At 52.4% G+C, this 21,571-nt stretch overlaps 1 protein-coding gene across 16 annotated transcripts in view; it reads left to right on the top strand.

Annotated features, from left to right (window-relative positions):
- The window catches only part of Arsg (arylsulfatase G), a 118,353-nt gene that overhangs the window by 47,013 nt on the left and 49,769 nt on the right, over nucleotides 1-21,571 (top strand). For 14 of the 16 annotated variants that reach the window (XM_040268534.2, XM_078041809.1, XM_021728430.3 and 11 more), the window contains one exon: nucleotides 19,490-19,677. In XM_040268534.2, the coding sequence (XP_040124468.2) occupies nucleotides 19,490-19,677 (188 nt within the window). Of the gene's footprint in view, nucleotides 1-528; nucleotides 714-6,277; nucleotides 6,298-19,489; nucleotides 19,678-21,571 lie in introns of those variants that run through there. The other 2 variants (XM_078041811.1, XM_040268540.2) reach the window with 2 other exon arrangements.

The following is a 21,571-nucleotide window of genomic DNA, read 5'->3' as shown; positions in this document are numbered from 1 at the left end:
AGAGGCTTCCACGGACTTGAGGCTGTTTCTGAAAAGGGCCTTTAGGAATGAAATGAGCTGTCAGTTCCAACACCTGGTTTGGTTTGGTGTCTCTGTTCTCAGAACTGACTTTTTTATTTTTTTTTTCTTTCTGGTACTGGGGATTGAATCGAGGGGTGCTCTACCACTGAACCACATCCCCAGTCCTTTGAATTTTTTTTAATTTTTAAAAATTTTTAAGATATCATCTCACTTAATAGCCGAGGCTGGCCTTGAATTTAGGATCCTCCACCTCTGCCTCCTGGGTGGCTGGAATCCTAGGCGTGCGCCACCGCACCTGGCTCCGAATGGAGTTTGGCCAGAATTCATCCTCCCTCTTACATCTCAGGACTCTTTTTCTGAGCCACCCTGCCTCGAGAATTTGGTAGTAACCAAAGGAGGGCGTGGAGCCGACTGGCATCTGCCCTACAGGGGACTTGGGGGAGGCCTGGCTTTGGGTGATGTCTGCTGCACTCTCTGGGAGTGGGACAGAAAGGACCTTCTGAACAAGACTCAGATCACCAAGAAAAGGACCCTCCCCCAATCACAGAGAAAAGGAGCCCTGACGCAGGGCTGGGAGGACCCCGGCTGGGGAGAGGTCCTCTCGTCCTCTGAGCGTCACGTTGACTCTGGGCTGTTTGCCTTCTCCTTGTGAGCTCCCGGCTCTGAGGTCAGCCCCCTTTCCGTCTCTGCACGTGAGTAAATAGGTCAAGTAGATGTAAAAGTCCCCCGGTGACCACCTATCAACTGGGGAAAGGCACAGGCTCAGCTAAAGAGGCCGCAGGGTTTTGTCCTGTGGCTGTTTAATAGATGGGGACGTGGGGACATGCAGAAACACAGTGACCCACATGGTAGCCAATCATAGAGAGAAGGAACTGAAATATTAACCAGCGGGGCCGTGGTGCCGGCCTGCCTAGCCTGCAGGGTCAAAGGCGACGGCTCTCCTCGATCTTCTTTTAAGCCTGACATGGGACAATGAATCTCTGCTAAGGACCCGTCAGGAGACAGATGTGGGGAGACCCCAGCCAGCTCTGCCCTTCAGAGACATAAGTCCTGGTGGCAAATACAGACAAGAGGCCCACCTTGAGATGCAGGCGGGGGCAGGAGCTCGCTGCGTCTCCTGTCCCTGGAGCTCTCCCGTCACACGGATCGGACAGGACTGACTTGACAGATCTAGCGCGGCTCTCACGCTCTCCCATGTTGTTCCCCGGGAAGAAAGACAGAGCCTCGGTGCTGGGCTTCTCGCCTGCTGGATGGCAAAGCCCAGGGAGATGGCGCTTTGGGGCTCCAGGAGGGGACAGGCATTTCCATCCGGCAGAGCCCAGGGGGCCTCCATAAAGACCATCTGTTGGGACCTGAATGCTGAGACCTTAAATGGTCAGAATTGCCGATGGGGAGGGAAGGGGGCCCTAGGCAGCCCGGAGAGCCGGATGGAAGGCCTAGAACGGAAAGGTGCTGTTCACTTAGCGGATATTCGGGGAGCCTCCCTGGGCACTGTCCTAGGTGCTGGGGACACATCTGAACAGAAGCCCCGGCTCTCCCTGGCTTGAGGCTGAGTGCGGCTGGGCCAGGGGGCGTGACAGGCCCGACTGATGGGTGAGCAGCTGGTGAAAGGTGTCGTGTGCATGCTTACATCTTTGGGCTTGATCCTGAAGGCCGTGGGGAACCCGGCAAGACTCAGGTCCTTGGCCTGCATTGGACAGGGATTGTTCTGGCACACTGGGATGATCCCAAATGGCAACCGAGGGCCGGGGCGTCACAGAGCCCTCCAGGGTGGCTTCACTTGGGGTGGTGGTGGTGCAGAGAGGCGTCAGGTCCAGGAGGCACGGAAACGCCGTGGTGTTTTCTTTGCTGTGTCCTTTGGGTGTGAAGATACATACACCCACCACAGGAAAGGAAAGAGCATGGGGGATCTGCCAAGGACCAGGAATTCTGTTTTGGGAAGAGCCGGGGCACTAAGCGGATAAATGGATAAGTGACAAAACACTCCAGATTCACTGTTTGCTACCCCATTTGCTCGTACTTGACAAAGGGCCGATGGTTGGTGGGTCCCGCGACTCCCTCTAGCAGCCTTTGAAGAACAAACCAACTATCGTCCCATTGATCAGAAAGCAACACGGAGTCTGCGCCCCGATGCCTGTCCATCTGTCTAAGTCATGTTAGCATCTGCCCATTGACCCCTGCCCCACCCTGTCCCTCGACGCACACAGGCCGCAGCCGCCGATTCCTAAAAACTGTTTCCACCTCCAGGCCTTTAAATTATGAATGGAGCCAGAATGGTTTTTATTCCAGTCACATAGCAGTTTAGAGAGTGGCCACAGAGAGCCTCATCATCTACTTTAGATTCTTTGTAAATGAAGGCTGGACGCGCTTAACTTCGCAGTGTGATGTCTCTCCGGGGCTTTCGCGGCGGCCTCTCCGGCGCGAGCCTCCCCTGGTTCTAATACACGTAATTTATGCAATGGCAAGTTGCTCTGGCCTCCGTCTGGCTGTGTCTTAATTTGTGCCGATTCCCTTGTTAACAGGCTGCTGTAAGGTCTGGCTCAGGGCTTCCAGGGCTGCTTCACAATGTATTCTCAGGCTTTAATGAGGACCCCTGTTGGTGAACTGGCCTGAGCCTGCCCAGAGAGATTTGGGGGAAAACAAGAAAGCTTTCCAAATAACAAGGCCATTTTAGTGCTTATTAATTAGTCCTCACCGAATGGAGCCAGTGGCCGGGAGAGGGAGGAGAAGGTACGTACGGCTCGACGTTCACTTTTTTTTTCTTTTTTTTCTTTTTTGGTACTAGGGATTGAACCCACGGGCGCTTTACCGTGGAGCCACATCGTGAGACCCTTTAAAATCTTATTTTACGTATTATCTTTTTAAAAGAATTTTTAGTGTTTTAGATGTATAATAACTTTATTTATTTATTTATTTGATGTGTTGCTGAGGATTGATCCCAGCGCCTACATGTGATAGGCGAGCGCTTGCCACTGAGCTACAACCCCAATCCCAAAATTTTATTTTGAGACAGGGTCTCACTAAGTTGCCCAGGCTGGCCTCAAACTTGGGGTGCTCCTGCCTCCATCCCCAAATGACTGGGATTACAGGCGTGGGCCGACACACTCAGCTATAGTTCAGTTCCTAAGGCTGCACATTTTGGGGGGATGCTGGTGAGTGGGTAATGTCAAGGCTTTGCAAAGACCTGGAAGTCAAGGAAATAAGATTTTTTCTGAGAGTTAAGCTATGAACTTTAACACACCGCGGGGAAGAAATCAAGCCCTAACTGCGTCAGCTTATGTGATTATGTGAAAAATGAGCCAACACATTTTTTTCCAATTAAACAACCTGAGTTTCTCTCTTGGAGCCTTGTTTGTTCATTTACCAGATACTGCAGGGCAGGCCTACCCCCACTCCCTGCCTGGGGCTGCAGACAGAGCCTGAAGCTCCATCCTTACAGAATTTATAGTCTGCAAAGCAGCTTGAGGCTCCATCTTCCCACAGTGATAACTTTGATGGCATTAGTAAGTGAGAGATCCCCAGGGCAGAAGTTAAAAACAGGGGAGCCGGGATAAGATTCCAGCAAGGTAAGGTTGTCACTGCCCAGGTGTATTAGTCAACTCAGGCTGCTATAACAAATATCTTACCCTGGGCAGCTTATTTGTTTCTGTGCTACCAGGGAATGAACCCAGGTGTGCTTTACCAGCGGGCAACATTCCCAGGCCTTTCTATTTTTTTTTTTTTTTAATTTTGAGACAGGGTCTCACAAAGTTGCTGAGGCTGGACTTGAACTTGCAATCTTTCTGCCTCAGCCTCCCAGATCATGGGGATTATAGGCATGCACCACTGTGCCTGGTCAGATGGGGGGCCCTAAACAATAGATACTTATTTCTCACGGTTCTGGAGGCTGGAAATCCAAGATCGGGGATCAGAGTGTCAGCCTGGTTGGGTTGTGGTGAGCATTCTCTTCTGGTTTGCACCACCTTCTTGGTGCAGAGACAGAGAGTACTCTGGCTCCCCCCACCCCGCCCCTTTCTCTCCGTGATGCTGGGGATCAAACCCAGGGCCTTGTCTCTGTGCTCTACCACTTTCTTTCTCTTTTAATGATGGTACTCATCATGGAAGCCCCACCTTCATGATCCCATCTAATTAACTTCCAGAGGCCCCACCTCCAAATGCTACCACATTGGTGGTTAGGGCTGCCACATATGAAATTTTGGAGAACGAAACATTTAGTCCATAGCACCAAGTAAGAAGAAATGGCAGTCAGTAGTCTCTGAGGCCAGGTGTGGTGGCACACACCTCTAATCCCATGGATTTGGGAGCCCGAGGCAGGAAGATCTCAAGTTCAAGGCCGGCCTCAACAACTTAGTGAGGCTTAGTGGTAAGGTACCTCTTGGTTCAATCCCCAGGGCCAGGATGACAAAAAGAAAAGAAAAGGAAAAACATCGCCTTTGAGTATCTCAGACCCATGGTCAGAAATCGATCCACAGTGGACAAAAGTCCCTCTGGCCACCTAAAACTTCTCCTCCACTGTCCACTTGAATGCCTCAGCATGAATGAACTTCAGCCTTGCCAAGGCGACCCGTGGACTCTGACTTCCTGTTTGACTTTTGCTCAGGAAGAAAACATGTTGACCACGCTGACACCCGGCCCCGGTGTCGTCCTGGGAAGTCAGCTGGGCCTGGCATTCCTGGGCCTTTCTCAGGCTTCACGTGGTCCGTGCGCCTGTGAGTCAGGCTGTCAGGGGCTGGCACCAGCAGGAGTAAGTCTCAGAGGCTCCCAGCCAGAGACCGGCTCCTGTAACACGATGACCTAGTTAATGTGACATCCTCTGTGGGCGGCTCTGTCGTGGAGAGAGTGTGGGGGTTTGGATTGGCTGGGCCTGGGTTCCAGTTCTAGCTCTGTCATCTGTTTGCTGTCTCGGGTCTCCGCACAGCTTCGAGGTCAGACAGGCCCTGATGTGAGATGCAGCTGCACTCACACCAGCCTCAGTCCTGGTCTATAGAATGGGAATTTGGATGGCTTTTTTTTTTTTTTTTTTTTTTTTTTGGAGAGAGAGAAGAGAGAGAGAGATAATTTTTTTTTTTTAGATTTTTTTTTTTTAAAGAGAGAGTGAGGGGGGGAGAGAGAGAGAGAGAGAGAGAGAGAGAGAGAGAATTTTTTAGTCTTTTTTTATTTTTTAGTTCTCGGCGGACACAACATCTTTGTTGGTATGTGGTGCTGAGGATCGAACCCGGGCCGCACGCATGCCAGGCGAGCGCGCCACCGCTTGAGCCACATCCCCAGTCCGAGAGATAATTTTTTAATATTTATTTTTCAGTTTTCGGTGGACACAGCATCTTTATTTTTATGTGGTGCTGAGGATCGAACCCAGTGCCCCGCGCATGCCAGGCGAGCATGCTACCGCTTGAGCCACATCCCCAGCTCAAATTTGGATGACTTTTTAAGAAGGTTTCTTCTTCTTCTCCTTCCCCTCCTTCCCCCCTTCCTCTCCCTCTCCTCCTCCTCCTCCTCCTTTTCTTTTGGCACTGGGGATTGGGCTCAGGGGTGCTTGACCACTGACCTCCATCCTCGGCTCCCCACCCCCGACCTTTTCTTTTAATTTGGAGAAAGGGTCTCACTACGTTGCCCAGGCTGGCTTTGAACTTGAGATCTTCCTGCCTCCACCTCCCCAGTCACTGGGATTTACAGGCCTGTGCCTCCATGCCCGGCCAGATTGTTTTACAAATTAGAAGAAATACATTCACGCATCCCTTAATAGAGAGACATGCTGAGAAATGGGTCGTTAGGTGATTTCCTTGTGGCGCGACTGTCATAAAGTGTCCTCACCCTAGCCGAGATGGCCACAGCATCACTGGCCATTTAAACAGGAGTACTGTCCTGTAAACGTTCTTCAGCCGGGTGCGACTGTAGGCATCAGATGATTAGGGTGGGCTGGGGACAAGCTCGGAGGTGGAGCACTTGCCTAGCATGTGTGAGGCCCTGGGTTCCATCAGCAGCTGGGCACAGAGAGATGCTGAGAGTGAAGCGGTTTGATAAGTGGCGACGGTGGTTCGCTGCTGTAAGAAAGACTGAAGCCGAGTGCCTGTTTGTCCTTTAGGTCTCCACCTCCCCTGCACATGCACACACCCGTCAGACCGTCTTGAGCCCGTGTGCTCCCTGGCATCTGGTCCACCAAAAATACACCCTCCCCTGCTGAACCCAGGGTGAGCTGAGAAGGGGCTCAGCCGCTCACGGTCACATCCCAGGCTCCTGTCCGACTTCACCTGCAGGGCAAGCGCCAGGACTCTGGTTGTAAGTGACAAAAGCCCAGCTTGGCCATGTAAGCAGCAAGGGGGACAAGACTGGCTCGGGAACTCAGTCCTGGAGAGAGTTTTTAGTCTGTGCTCATGTTGGGGGGAGAGGAGGGTCCCGCCCTTTGGGGCTACACCGTTCTAGCTGGAGGGGCAAAAAAGGGGCTGCTCCTCACTCTCTGATTCAGCAGATCCTGGGTTTGGATTCTGAATAGCCCTGTTTGGGTCTTGGGTTGTGGACCTGGTTGCCCAAAATGGGAGGTTGTGCTTCCTGATCGGCTGGGGAGGGCAGGGAGTCGGTGTCAGCAGCCCCACCCGTCCCACAGAAGGGTCCGGTACCGAGGATGGTGCTTCTGTCTGCCCTCCGAGGAGTGTCTGCATTAGACCCAGAGAAGGGTCCTGGACGGCAGAAATCAAAGGCCAGGGTCACCAGTGGGGACAAGGGGGGACTCTGTCTCAGTGGTAGGTTTTGGAGGCCAGGTAGGAATCTGGAAGGGCAGAGCACCCTGGGCTGAGGCCCGCAGAGGCAGGGTGCTGAGCCGGAGGGGGCGTGAGGCGTGGGGGAGGGGCAAGAGCCCCACAGTGTTAGCTCCCCAGGGCTGCGGCCCTCCAATGGAGTGGCCTCGACACAGTGACGTCCCTCAGACCCCGGTGCAGCAGAGCCGCACTCCTACCAAGCTCGGGGAGTGTCCCTTTCTTCTTCCAGCTTCTGGTGGCCCCGGGTATTTTATTTTATTTTAAATATTTATCTGTTAGTTTTAGGTGGACACAGTATCTCTATTTTCTTTTATGTGGTGCTGAGGATCGAACCCAGTGCCTCACACACGCCAGGCCAGAGCGCTACCACTTGAGCCACATCCCGAGCCCATCCCCGGTATTTTGTGGCTTGAAGCAGCATTATTCCAATCTTCGGAACTTCTTCCCTCTGTCTGACTCTTGTGTCTTGTCTTTCTTTTTTTTATTCTTTTTAGTTATTCATGACAGTGGAGTGGGTTTTGACATATCATACCTACATGGCTGTAACTTCCCATTCTTGTGGTTGTACACGGTATGGCGTTTCACTGGTGGCCTATTCAGACATGAACATGGCAAAGTTCTGCCTGATTCATTCTACCATCTTTTCTGTGCCCGTCTCCCCTCCCTTCCCTTCATTCCCTTTGCTTAATACAGTGAACTTCTGTTCTCCCCCCTCTTACTGTGTGTTAGCATCTGCATATCAGAGAGAATATTTGACCTTTGGCTTTTGGAGATTGGCTTATTTCACTTAGCATGATAGTCTCCAGTTCTCTCCATTCACTGGCAAATGCCATAATTTTATTCTTTAAGGCTGAGTAATATTCCATTGTGTATGTATACCACAATTCCTTTATTCATTCATCTATTGAAGGACACCAAGGTTGGTTCCATAGCTTAGCTATCAAGAATTGAGCTGCTGTGAACATTGGTGTGGCCGTGTAACTATAGTATACTGACTTTCAAGTCCCTGGGGATATGCCAAAGAGTGGGATAGCTGGGTCAAATGGTGGTTCCATTCCAGGTTTTCTGAGGAATCTCCATACTGCTTTGCAGAGTGGTTGTACCAATTTGCAGTCCTACCAGCAATGTACGAGTGTACCTTTTTCTCTACATCCTTGCCAACATTTATTGTTATTTGTATTCTTGATAATTGCCATTCTGACTGAAGTGAGATGAAATCTCAGTATTGTTTTAATTTGCATTTCTCGATTGCTAGAGAAGTTGAGCTTTTTTTTTATATAATTATTGATGATTGTATTTCTTCTTCTGTGAATTATCTGTTCAGTTCCTTTGCCCATTTGTTTTATTTAATATATTGTTGATTGGGTCATTTGTTTTTGGGTATTAAATTTTTTGAGTTCTTTATAAATCCTGCACCTATCTGAGGTGCGGGTGGTAGGGATTTTCTCCCATTCCGTAGGCTCTCTCTTCACGTTCTTGATGGCTGACTCTTGTGTCAGCAATCGGTATCCTTCTCCAGTCTCTCCCCTCTTCAAGCACTCACTAACTTACTAGATCCTCAAATGATTTTTTTTTTTTTTCATTTTGAGACAGGGTCTTGCTGAGTTGCTGACGGCCTTGCTCAGTTGACCTTGAACTTGTGATCCTCCTGCCTCAGCCTCCCAAGTTGCTGGGATTGCAAGCACGGACCACCGTGCTGCACTCAATGACCCGATTTTGAAATAAGGCCACGTTCTGAAGTTCTGGGGGTTAGAACTTGAGCATCTTTTTGAGGGACATGGTCTAACCTATCGTGGTCAGCAGTGGCTCCGATGGCTGAGAAGGTAGGTTAAGGCAGGGCATGGGGGATCATGAGTCACCGAGGATGGGAAGGGGAGCTGACTGGCCTGGTTGGTGTGCTAGAATGGGTTAGAGACAGTGATCTGGACAAGGACCAGGTGGCCCTGGGTAGCATCATTGGGATGAAGTGAATGAGGGGCCGCTGTGTCGAGTCTCGCTCCAGCGCTGGTTCAGGTCTGAACCCAGGTGCGTGCGTCATGCCTCTGGCCTCCCTCCCTCTGCCTCCTGGGACTTTCTTTATCTCCTTTGCTGGGGCTCCTCATACTCCTCACACTGTGCCCGGGGTGGGCCCGTGGTTTCTTCCCTGCCGCTGCCCAGCCGGCCCTGCTGTGGTCACCTGAACTAAACCAGAGCCTCCCAGGTGAGGGCGGAGATGAACAGAGTCGTGTGTGTGTGTGTGTGTGTGTGTGTGTGTGTGTGTGTGTGTGTGTGTGTGTGTTTGGGGGCAGACAGACCAGCCAGGGGAGGAGTGTCCCATGGTGGCTTCGGGTCCACGCATCCCGTTGCTGCAGAGTCCATCTCTGGTGTCTGCAGAGAACCCACGGAAGCCGGCCGGCGTCACCTGGACAGCCTGGCTCTCGGGGTAGAGCGCCAGATTCCAGCTGCCCTTGGAGAAGCTGCTTTCCCTGGGTCTGGAACCGGACCCCAGGGCCGAGGAGGGACTAAGGCCACCCCCCCCCCACTCGCCCTGCTAGACAAGGGGGCAGGGCACGCAGCAGGGAGCTGCATCTCTGAACAAGATAAGGTCTGATAAGACAAGGGCAAGGGACAGCATAGATCAGGGAGTGACCTGGTCAGGGAAGACTCTCCGAAGAGGTGAAATGTGGACTGAGACCCAGGGGACAAGAAGGGGCCAGCCACGTGGAGACCAGAGCAAAGTGTCTGGACAGGACACGAGAGGAGCCCGAGGCAGGAAGGAGTCGGGGTGTTGTAGGAAGAGCCGCTGCGACGGAGGGCGGAGGGGAAAGAGCTTTGGGAACGTGAGGTTGACGTCAGACGGGGTCCAGAGCCTTGGGGTGGCAGGTCTCCACTTTCCTGTTGTCCTGTCACACACGGAAATTGGTGACATTTGTGCTCCTTTTCAGGGGCTTCCATCGAGTGTCCTGGTGTGAAGGTGGCCCACTTTGGGGCTCCAGATGGGCTGTCTGGTGCCCACTCCTGGGGCTCCCATACTGTGTGCAGAGGGGACTGCTTTCCCTGGAGCCAGAGCTGGTCTAGGACAGCCCTGGCACCCCCTGGTTGCTCTGGGCCCCCTGATTGCCCGGTGCTGAGAGGAACACCAACCCATGCCCCGTGGGGGCCTCTCTGATGCCCTGGTTCCCTGGCTGAGAAGTTCTGATGGAAGGTCCTGTGACCAGGAAATAACTGTGGACTCACTTTGATTGCAGTGAGAACTCAGGAGAGGGTTTCCAGCCAGGGCTAAGGCTAGCTGCTGGCATTTAGAAAGGGCGCTTTGGCTGCCCCGTGGAAAATCGGGGGCGAGGGGAGCTGGCCCCTCTCCAGACCACGTTGTGCGTGGGTGGTGGCCCTGGGAAGACAGAGTGGAGGTGGAAGTCGCAGCTTGGGTTAGGACATTCGTATTGGTAGGTGGGTGGAGAGCAGAGGGTCATTTGGAAGTGGAGTCGATGGGACACGCTAACAGTTTGGCTGTGGGAAGGGACAGGGGAGAGGGAAGGACAGATCACACTTGGACTTGAGGAACTGGGTGGGACCTGGTATTGTCTCCTGAGACGGGAAGCTTGCTGAAGCAGGAACAGATGTGCAGAAGCGGGTAAAGAGGAGAAGACACACTTTCTGGCTGGCCAAAGAAGCTGCCACGTGCCACATGGGGATGATGTCTGGGGCTGCAGCACCAACAGGAGTTTACTCCCTGGCTCTGGGAAGTCCTGGCTGGGTCCTGGCTGACACCATTGTGCAGGGCCATCTTTATGAGCCCATGGCCGAGGCAGGTGCGCAGAGAGCTGTGCTTAGAGGGACCCTGCCTGGTTTTCTACTGGGCCGTGGCCGTGTTGAAATGCTCAGGATGTTCCAATACGGGGTCCTGGTTTTCATCTGGTCCCGGGTCCTGCATGTTGTGCTGCTGCGGTGGGTAAAGTGGTGGTTCCCGGGAGCTTGGCCGTCCCTCAGAACTGCAGATCCTAACGGGAACGAGTCCAAGGGTGACAGAGGCACATGCCTTAACCTATGTGAAGTGCCCGGAGGAGCCCTGGGGGGCAGGAAGGGTTCCATCAGCATCAGCCGAGAGAGTGATGAGGATTAGCAGAAGGACCACTGGGAGTGTGAGCCAGGAGGGTCCTCGTGCTACAGCCTCGAGGGGCACGGAATAGACAAGAGGGGACAGAAGAGCGGGCGGAGCCGCGGGCGGAGCCGGGGCTGGATGCTAAGGAGAGCTGCTGTGTGACTAGGACACAACCCAGGGCCCAGGATCTTGCCCCAGGGGTTTGGTCCCTGTGGTCCCCGGATGCTTTAAAGAAACCTGTGCCTGGGAAGGTCACCTCAGGCACCTGGAGATTCAGAGAAGAAACACAGGACGGGGTCCTTGCAAGCCCCCAGACTCAGGGCCAGGGGGGAGGTGCCGGCGGGCAGCGGTATGCAGCTGGGAGCCCGCGGCTCCCTGGGCTCCAGAGTGGCCCTCACTCGGCTCCTGCAAACCTGGTGGTGCTCCGTGGCCCAGACGCCCTCCCTGTCCCCGTTCTGTCAGATGGAGGCACCGCCTGGCTGCCTCCAGGAGTGTGGCTTCAGGGGCCGGGATGGCTTCCAGAAGCGCAGGGCTGGGATCTCAGCGTGATTTCCGTGCACCAGGAGGATGGCCCTTCTTTGCTGCTTGTCACCTTGAAAAATGGTGTCGGGGTGTCACTGGAGAAGAGATGTCACCCCAAGATGGTCTGAGGAGTTCCCTGATGGGGGGCGGTTAGGGGGAGACCAAAGACAAGTGGGGTCCTTGGTGAACACGAGGGGAAAGGGCTTCAGCGCCCGTCAGTCAGAGACACAGGTTGGTTTAGGAAAGGGGTACGCGGGCGCCTCTCTCTCTTGCTCTCTCTTTTTGGCACTGAGGCTTGAGCCCAGCACAGTGCTTTACCCCTGAGCCACATCCCCAACCCTTTTATTTTTTATTTTGAGATAAGGTCTCCCTAACTGAGGCTGGCCTTAAACTTGGTGATCCTCCTGCCTTAGCCTCCTGAGTTGCTGGGATTACAGGCTTGAGCCACCATGCCCAGCAGAATGCAGGGTGAATGCAGAGAATGGAGAGAGAGGGAGAGAGAGAGAGAGAGGGAGGGAGAGAGAGAGAGAGAGAGAGAGGGAGGGAGAGGTGGGGGGGGAGGTAGGCTTTTGAGATTCCTGGTTCTGCTTTTAGAGGAAACAGTGAGGGGTAGGCATGGGGAGGTACGTGGGGATGAGCTTACGGTCTGTCATTCTTAGGATCTTTAGCTGACATAGGCTCCATTATCTGATCAATATTGATACAATATTAAAAGTCCTCTAGATTACACGTTTCTTAAAATATCCGATTTCTCTTTGCTTAATGTATTCGTTGCTGGGCGAATAGATAGTGTCCAGGGTAATTTTAATTAGTGGGGGACTTTATAGGCACTCCGAGATTCACAGATTCCCCAGAAACCTGGGAGTGACGGGCCCAGGAGGGAGGTTGGCTTGGTGAGTGGTCTGGGGGACCTGGCGGGGTCTGTGCTAGCCCTTACTTTCTGTCCCTTTCTACCCATTTCTTTCATTTCTCTGTCCTGAGGGAGTTAACCCATCGCCCGGGGCCGAGGCCTGGGATTCTGTGGCAAGACTTGCTGCGTTCTAGAGCAGCAGAGAAGGGGACGTCCTCGGTGTCACCCGGCCAGCCCACATTTGACAGCCCCTGTTCTTGCTGTGCTGGGGACGAGTACCACGGTGAGAGCCGGACGGACGCCGTTCTGCTGACTGACAGACTGGCCCCACACTCAGCTGCGGGTGACAGCCGGGTGCTCAGAGGTGGGATTCTGTGGTCGGAACCCGGGCCCCTCTGGATGGGCAGTGGTCCTTTCCATACTGAGTCGTCGGCGTGGCTCGAGGGTTCCAGCAAGCAGTGGTCAGGCTGGGAGACGTGGAGTGGCCTTGCTCCCAGGGCTGTCATCTCCATGGCGGCGGCCTCCTCTGGGGTCACCTGACGAAGCGCCTGCAGACGTCCTGCCAGCACGGAGGCCTCAGGGAGTCCCGCTTTTTTTTTCTTAATTCTTTTTTTTTTTTTTTGCGGTACTAGGGCTTGAACCCGGGTTTGTTCTATCACCAGGACACAGTTGAGCCCAGGAGTGCTGAGTGCCTGAGCCACAGGCCACCCCCATCCCACCACGTCTTTTTGATTTTTCATTTTGAGACAGTGTCTCGCTGATCTGTCCAGGTTGGTCTTCAACTTGTGGTCCTCCTGCCTCAGCCTCCCTCCCGAGTAGCTGCCATGACAGGCCTGGGCCACCATGCCTGGCCACCCCCACTTCTTATCTGGTGGCTCACAGACTGTTTCCAGAGAGGACGGCGGCCGGGTGCTGCAGTGGGGCGCACCTGTCATCCCAGCAGCTCAGGAGGCGGAGGTGGGAGGATTGCAAGTTCAAAGCCAGCCTCAGCAAAAAAAATAAATCAATCAACAAGAGTTGGGGATGTGGCTCCGGGGTGAAGAGCCCTTGGGTTCAATTCCTGGTACAAAAAAAAAGAGGAAGTAGAAGCTACCAGTTTTGTGGGACCAACACCATGTCATTTACTCCCATGTTAATCTACCGGCCAGAGCAGCCACAGAACCTGTCCCTGTTCAAGGGGAGGGGACACACACCCCACCTCTCAAAGGGAGAATGTGTGGCCTTTTCAAATCTGCCCTAAACATAAAAGCAAATAATTACAGTCTGGATGTGCCGCAGGGAGCATGATTGGGCGGGGGGAGGCCGCTTCTGTGCGGCACGGGTCACCCCTCCTCGCTATCGCTGCTCGGTCCCTGGTTTTTGGAATAAATGAATGAAATGACAAATGACCCCCTTGGTTATAAATAAGCAGCTTTTTCATCTGAGACCTTAATGGGCCTCCGGGAGAGGTTCTCTTTGGGTGTTTTCCTTTTAGTCTGTTTTTACACAGAATGTTACTTATATAACACGGAATTAGCCACTTTAAGCTGTTAAAATCATTAGCAACTCGGTGACCTTCGATACCTTCATCATGTTGTGCAATAACCACTTCTGTTCAGCCTCAGCACATTCTCATCACCCCAAAACAAACCCCCACATCCTCACAGTCACCTCCCACCCACTTTCCTCCCCCCACCCCCAGCTCCTAGCACCCACTAGTCTGCTTTCTGTCTCACTGAATGACCTATTCTGGATATTTCATATAATTACAGTTATACAATACATGGCATTTCATGTCTGGTTTCCTTCACCCATGAGAGAGAGAGAGAGAGAGAGAGAGAGAGAGAGAGAGAGAGAGAGAGAGAGAGAGTGTGTGTGTGTGTGTGTGTGTGTGTGTGTGTGTGTGTGTCGCAGTGCTGGGGTTTCAACCCAGGCCCTGCATAGACTAGGCAAGCACTTTACCATTGACCTACACCCCCAGCCCCCGTCATAGTATTTTCAAGATTCATTTACGTGGTCACACATATCACTACTTCATTCCTTTTTTTTTTATTGCTGAGTAATATTTCGCTGTATGGACAGATCACATCTGTTTATATCCATCCACGTATGGACGGGCATTTGTGTTCTTACCTTTTGGCTATTGTAAGTAGCACTGCTGTGTATTAATATTTGTTAGAGAACCTAATTTTGATTCTTTTAAGGATAATTCCTAGGAGTCGAATTCCTGGGTCACATAGTAATTGTTCTATAAGATTTTAAAAATGGCTTTGCTTTATGATCTCTAGGTTTCCATGTATTTTTTTTTTTAAAGAAAGAAACAAGAAATGAAAGAAAAGAGAGAAAACATAAAAGCAGGAATCCGCTCTGCTGGCCTGGAGACCTCATGGCCCTCTGGGTCATCCTCTGCTGATGCGAAGGTCATGGTGAAGGGCAGGGGGTCCTGGGGTCCTTCTTGCCTTAACCAGACTGGGGCATCTTTCTGGGGCATCTTTAAGGGGTGTGCGAATGTTAGAGACTCGCAGGAGTTTAGCTCACAGGGGTCCTGGGGACCAGAGAGCGTGCATAGGTGAAGCCCCGTGGAGAGAGTGGTACGTGCCGGGTTTCAGCCTCCTGTGCCTCATCCTGCAGACCTATGCTCCCTTCTGCCCCGTGAGGTGGCCCAACTTGCTGCCAAGCTCCCACACGTGTTGAGGATTTGGGAGACTCGCCGCGTTTCCAGCCAATTCCCTCTGCCCCGCAGGCCCAGCATGCCCCGTCATCGCCCCGTGCCTTCTAGATTCTGGGTCTCCATAACTTGAAAAAAACCTTTTAATGTTACAAATTTCAAACATAAAGAAAAACCAAAAGAATAGTAAAATAAGCACCAGCCTAGTCACCCGTGGTTAACGTTTTGCTGTTTTTGCTTATAGTAAACTCTACGAATTAGGTATCTTTTTTTTTTTTCCCTCTGTCACTTGAAGGAGGCAGACGCCATGGCCCTTCATTACAAACTCTGCAGCATGCGTCGCTTAAGAATAAGGGCATCCTGGCCTGGGTGCAGGGGCACACTCCTGTGACCCCAGCTCTTCTAGAGGTCAAGACAGGAGGATCCCAAGTTCAAGGCCGGCCAGGACAATTTGCAAGACCCTGTCTCAAAATGAATTTTTAAAAGGGCTGGGGATGTAGCTTAGTGGTTGAGCACCCCTGGGTTCAGTCCCCAATGCCAAAAAAGAAGGAACAAGAACCTTCTTACACATGCCCATAATAAATACCATTATTATCCTCTAGTTAATAATAATTCTCTCGTATCAGTCCACATTAGCATTTATTTAATTATCTCCCAGATGTGTTGTTGGTTTATTTGAAGTGAGATCCAGTTAAGTATCATGTGCTTCTTTGGTTTAGTCTCTTAGTTTTCTTTAACATAGAATATTACTCACCTTCAATCCCTTTTTCCCCAAGATTGTGTGTGTGTGTGTGTGTGTGTGTGTGTGTGTGTGTGTAAGAGAGGGTGGCAGGGGGGAGGGAGAGAGGTGCTGGGGACCGAGCCGAGAGCCTTGTGCCTGTTAGGGAAGCACTCCGTTACTGAACGACACGTCCCAGCCCTATTTATTTTCTTGTGAGACAGGAGCTCACTAAATTGCTGAGGCTGGCCTCAAACTCGAGACCCTCCGGCCTCCCGCATCTCTGGGGTTACGGGCGTGTACCTCCGTACCCAGCAACGCCAACTTTTGGAAGAGACTAGACCAGTTGCCTTGTAGAGATGCCTAGGTGCCAATTTTGTTCAGTGACTTCCTTGTGGTGTCCTTTATTCTGTTCTATTACCTGTATTTCCTGTAACCTGGAAATTAGGCTCAGCATTTTGATTAGATTCAGTTTAATTGTTTTTGGCAAGAAACCCTTGATCTTCTAAACTTCCTAATGCATCCCATCAGGAGACATACAAGGTCAGGGGGCCCGTGATTAGTGCCTCTGACTCTAATCACTTTGTAAGGAGGTAATTGCCAGCTCTGTCCAATTTATAAGTGACCCGAGGGTGACATGGTGTGACAGTGTGAACACCGGCAGCCACCAGTTGTCAATTATTCGATGGGGGAGATTTTTGCAAAAACGGTGTCTTGCCAAGCGTGTGTCCCTCCCTGTGACTGGCTGCTGTCCTTCCGTGAAGGAGGGTCTCCCCCTGTCACCCAGGGATGGCCGAGGGTCATTGCAGACGGTCAGCCTCAATGCTTCATTCTTTCCCTTCAATTAGGAAGTTTTAGGGTGGGAAGTTAGTGTGTTCCTCTACCAGGACAAGTGACTTCTTTTCAGTGTCATTATGAACTTGCGGATTTTTATCCACTCATCCCTTATAATCATTATTCTTCTGGTTCCCAGATTGCCCCAGATTTCGCCAGCAGGAGCCCTGCGAGCTGGCTGCTAGGTCCAGACTCCCCGGTGTTTCCCTTCCCCAAAGCTGGCATTAAGTATTTCTCCACATAAATTGGATTATTTTTATGGTGGGATGGTTTTGAAAACAGTTCGGTGTGTAGGTGTGTTAATGGCTACTGGGTATTAATGGATAGCTAGGAAATAGATGTTTTTTTAAAAAAATCACCGGTTCAAAATGACATTTTTACATTATAGGGTTTCTTCTCCCTTTTTTGGTATCTTCTTTTACCTTTGATTACATTAAAAATCTTGGCTCCTGTTAGAAACATTTATGTAATTTCTTAATTGCCGCCAGGTTGATTCCAGCTAACTGGAGGCTGAGGCCAAGTTCAAGGCTGGCCTCGGCAACTTCGTGAGACCCTGTCTCAAAATAAGAAATTAAAAGGTCTGAGGATGTCGCTCAGTGGTAAAGCGCCCTGGGTTCTATCCCCTGTACCACAAATGATTAAAATAAATAAATAGCTTATTTGCATTACTATGTCACTGAAATAGTTTTAAAATCCCAATGTTTCTACTGATGATACAGCAACTGAGTGAGGTTTAAGATTTTCTTGGAATTTTGAAAACGTATGTCCTTAGATGTATGTATGCAGACTGACGTGTGCTGAGATCACTTGAAATGATTCTTTCCTTTGGTAGTCTTTTTGGAGGTGGGGGGCACTGGAGATTGTACCCAGGGATGCTCGACCACCTAGCCACATCCCCAGCCCTTTTTATTTCATATTTTGAGACAGGGTCCCGCCAAGTTGCTGAGGCTGACCTTGAACTTGGGATTCTCCTGCCTCAGCCTCCTGAGTCTCTGGGATTACAGGCGTGTGCCACCATGCCTGGCCCTCTGGGTGGTCTTATTAACAATGTGTTACATAGTAGGACTCATTTGTTTCAGTTTTGTTTATTACAGGACCTTCTTATTTTTCCTTTGTGATTTACTTTTACTTTTTTTGGGGGGGAGTGGGTCCTTGGGGATTGAACTCAGGGGCACTCGACCACTGAGCCACACCCCCAGCCCTATTTTGTATTTTCTTTAGAGACAGGGTCTCCCTGAGTTGCTGAGGGCCTCACTGTTGCTGAGGCTGGCTCTGAACTCGTGATCCTCCTGCCTCAGCCTCCCGAGCCACTGTGATCTCAGGTGTGCGCCACTGCGCCTGGCTTTGATTTTTAACCTATCAAACCTGGATACGGTGTCACCGTCCCACTACCCAACAGCACAGCCAGAGCATCGTCCTCTCACCTTCCCCGCCCCCCAGGCCATTTCTCCTGCCCATCTATGGGAAACCATTTTTTTTTTTTTTAAATTAGCCTCTGGTTTATTCTTCCAGTGTTTCCTTTCGAAAGATAAGAGCATCCTGCTTCCCTCCCCTGGGGATGCTGTGCTTTTGGTTTCCGCGTGTTCCTAGGAGCTCCGTTTCTTACCAGCCAGTCCACATCCCACCTCCTCTCTGGAGCCTTCTCTAGCCCTTGAAGCTTCGCCGTGTTCTCTCCACCGTCTCAGCCCCTGGACATCCCTGCCCCATTTCCCACTGCCCCTTGCCCTTCGAGGTGTCCTGATTACAGACTCTCGGGCATCGTCGCCCATTCCTGTTGTTCCTTGCTACCGAATGCCTTTGCTTCCGGAGCCACTGCGGCTGTCGGTCATCTGTACAGCAGCTCGGGGTTGGTGGACTGGCCCTTCACTCATCCCTCTTCCAGGCTGATGCCAGTCACCAGGTGACCAGCCATCGGCTGTCATCAGTCATTGACCCCTAAAGATACAAGAAGCTCAAGACTCGTGTTAAGATGGTCTTTCCCAGCGCGAGTCCACCGTCTTCTGAGTCTTGCTGGTTTGATGAGTAAATCTTTTTTCCTGTTTGAGCAACTTGTCCTGTGATCACGGCGCCCTTCTGGAGCCGAGGGTCAACAGACGAGGTTCCCTTACACCAACGAGGCTGCGTGTTCCTTAGGGCAGGGCAGGGCCAGAGCTCTTCTGTGTTCCTCCACAGTGTCTGAAGCGGGGCTGGACAGTTCTTGTTGTTGGCAGTGGCTGCCATCTGCCAAGTCACAGTGAACTCCTAGTGAATGCCGAGTCCCGGCTCGCCTGTGTGTCTGCCCGCGGGTCCCTCCGGGGATCAGGGCGTAACTGGGTTTTGAGACACCTTATTTAATGCATACATTTTTTTTTTCTTTTGTGGTGCTGGGGATTGCACCCAGGGCCTCGTGCGGGTAGGCAAGCACTCTACCAACTGAGCTATGCCCTAGCCCTAATGCATACGTTTTTGATTCACATTGAACCCACAGGTGATAGCATTACAGCTCATTCCCGAACAAAGCTTCCCCAAAGGGCCCATTTTCTGTCAGACACCTGGCAGAAACATGTGAGGCTTAGGAACACCAGGCAGCACCTGAGTGCTGCCGGTGAGTGACATTTTGCTTCATGAAATTACCAACAAAATGCACAAACATGCAGAAACGGTGGCCCTCAATAGGACAGGATGCTTGTTTACAGCCTGAGCCGAACTAAGAAGGTTGAGGGTCACCTTGCTTCACTTCAGCTGGGAATGTGCACAGCAGGCAACTCAAATTATTTGCAGGCCTGCCTCTCTTAAGTGGGGGTGACCTTAAAGAGCATCTAGTATTGATTTTGGGGTTGAGTGAGTAGGTGACTTTGAAACATAGAATTTATAAAGAAAGAGGATGGACTGAATATATTGGATTAAATAGTTTGGCATTCGCTGTGTGACCTGGGACTCGTGGCCTTACCCCTCTGGGCTTCCTGTCCTTCCCTGCTCCATGACTGGGTGATCAACTTTTCCACAGCCCTTGACTCCTGAAGTTGAGATGGCCTCTTCCCCGCACCTGATTCGCCGCAGGATCCTGATGGCCTTGGTTTCTCCGCAGGTTTGTGGACTTCCACGCCGCCGCCTCCACCTGCTCGCCCTCCCGGGCCTCCCTGCTCACCGGCCGCCTGGGCCTGCGCAATGGAGTCACGCACAACTTCGCGGTCACCTCTGCGGGGGGCCTCCCGCTCAACGAGACCACCTTGGCCGAGGTGCTGCGGGCGGCCGGCTACGTCACTGCGATGATAGGTACAGGACACGCGTGTCGCCGGGGCCCCGGTGGCTCTGCCCACGGCCGCTTTCGCGCTCCTTCCTGCTTGCAGCCGAGGGTGGCTGAAGGTCCCCTGGGTGGAGTGACACGGGCAGGGATCTGTCCTCCACCCCTGGGAGGAACTTGGGGGCGAGCGGCTGCCCTCGTTAGCTTGGCCACCCCTAGCGTGTGGCTCCTGTGGTCCTCCTCCTGGAAGCCTCGGTCCCCTTGGCCCAGGGAGGGGACGGCAGAGGGCAGGTGGTGCCAGCCTCACTGCCCACCGTTCCCACGAGAGCCAGTCTTTCTCGGCCTGAAGAACTGCGCCCAAGTCTGACTGGCCCCAGCTGGTCACCTGGCCTCCAGGTGCGGGGAGGCGGGAAACTGGGCAGGATTCTGGGGATGGCCTTGGCCTTGGCCTTGGGCCGGGTTCTGTCCGCAGGACAAGTGGGGATGGACCGCAGGCTAGGAGGCCGCCTGGGCAGTGTGGGCCTCCTGGGCCAAGCGCTTCCTCTCCTTTAGGACATTTTTAGGCGCCTCTTACTCAGCATTTCTTATGTGCTGGGGGCTGGGAGAGGCTTGTCTGGTTCTTGTCTTTCTCTGTTTTTTTTGTGTGGGCACCAGGGATGGAACCCAGGGGCGCTTAACCCCTGAGCCGCGTCCCCAGCCCTTTTTATTTTCCATTTTGAGACACAGTCAAGTGGCTGAGGCTGGTTCTCAAATGGCCATCCTCCTCCTGCCTGCGCCTCCTGGGGGTTTCATGGCATCAGAGCCGGAGCAGGCCTTTGAGATGATCATTCCCCTGTTGGACATCGAGAGAAACCAGCCTCAGACTGGAAAAGGCCGCTCCATGTGGCCTGGCCACCTCCCCCAGCGTCTTGCTTCCCGGCCAGTCTCCCTGCAGAGGCCAGGGCAGCCCGGCGGACCCGCAGCACGTCAGGCTGCTGCTGCTTGTTACCCACCAGGACCCGGGTCCAGTGGATCCCTGGCTCCCTCCTCCACCGAGGAGTGGCACAGGAGGCTGTGCCATCAACCCCGGGATTTCGGGGTCCCTGGAGGTGGGCCCTGGAGCTCCCGGGTAACCTGCAAGAGGTTACCTGCTGCCTCTGGCTATGGCAGAGGGCCTGCTGCCTCTGGCTATGGCAGCTCCTCCTCCGGGCTAGAGAGTCCGACGTCCTTTCACAGGCCACCAACTGGAGGAGGACATTGGTGGTCCCAGAAGGACAAGTCCCAGAAGCCCCAGTTGTAGGAGGAAGGGCCAATTGAGGTCCAACCTTCTCCCTCCCAGTCCCCTCCTCCCGTACCTTGAGGTATAGTTGTGCTAAGGACATCAACCCCAAGGGGAGGTGCGTGGGGCTCCCGCTGGGGGCCGGCTGTTCTTACCAGATGGTTACATGCATCCGTCTCAGCCTCACTGCCGAGGACGGTGTGGTCCCCAGGCTGCCTGACTCCAAAAGCCCGAGCTGCAGCCGGGGCTGTGGCCTTGGGAGCCCATGTCCTGCAGGGGCCCCCAGCTTCTCCATGCCCACTGTGCCTGGTAAGCGACAGGTGGACGGCCTGCCATTTAGCCACCCCACCCCCAAATCACTGCGCTCTCCGTGACCTAGAGAGGATACGTAAGCCCTTCCTTTTGTTGAAATCGTGAACTAAAGTACAATTATAGGAAAAATTAAAAACCTGCCAAGGAATACTGACATCCTTTACATGTCTCACGCTCCGCCTCCACTCTCGATCATTTTGCCTCGTTGTATATTTGGCCTAATTTTCCTTCCTGTCCACGTTCTTTTATATTTCCGTGTGATTCAACTTTACATATTTATTATCATTTAAAATAATTTTTAGATTTTTAATGTAATTTTATATTTCCATGCAATGTTTAATCCAAGCATCCCATAC

The sequence above is a fragment of the Ictidomys tridecemlineatus genome, chromosome 3, assembly GCF_052094955.1.
Source record: "Ictidomys tridecemlineatus isolate mIctTri1 chromosome 3, mIctTri1.hap1, whole genome shotgun sequence".
In the NCBI taxonomy this organism is placed as follows: Eukaryota; Metazoa; Chordata; class Mammalia; order Rodentia; family Sciuridae; genus Ictidomys; species Ictidomys tridecemlineatus.
Note: the sequence above shows the minus strand (reverse complement) of the source record. Positions and strands in the feature narration are given on the sequence as shown.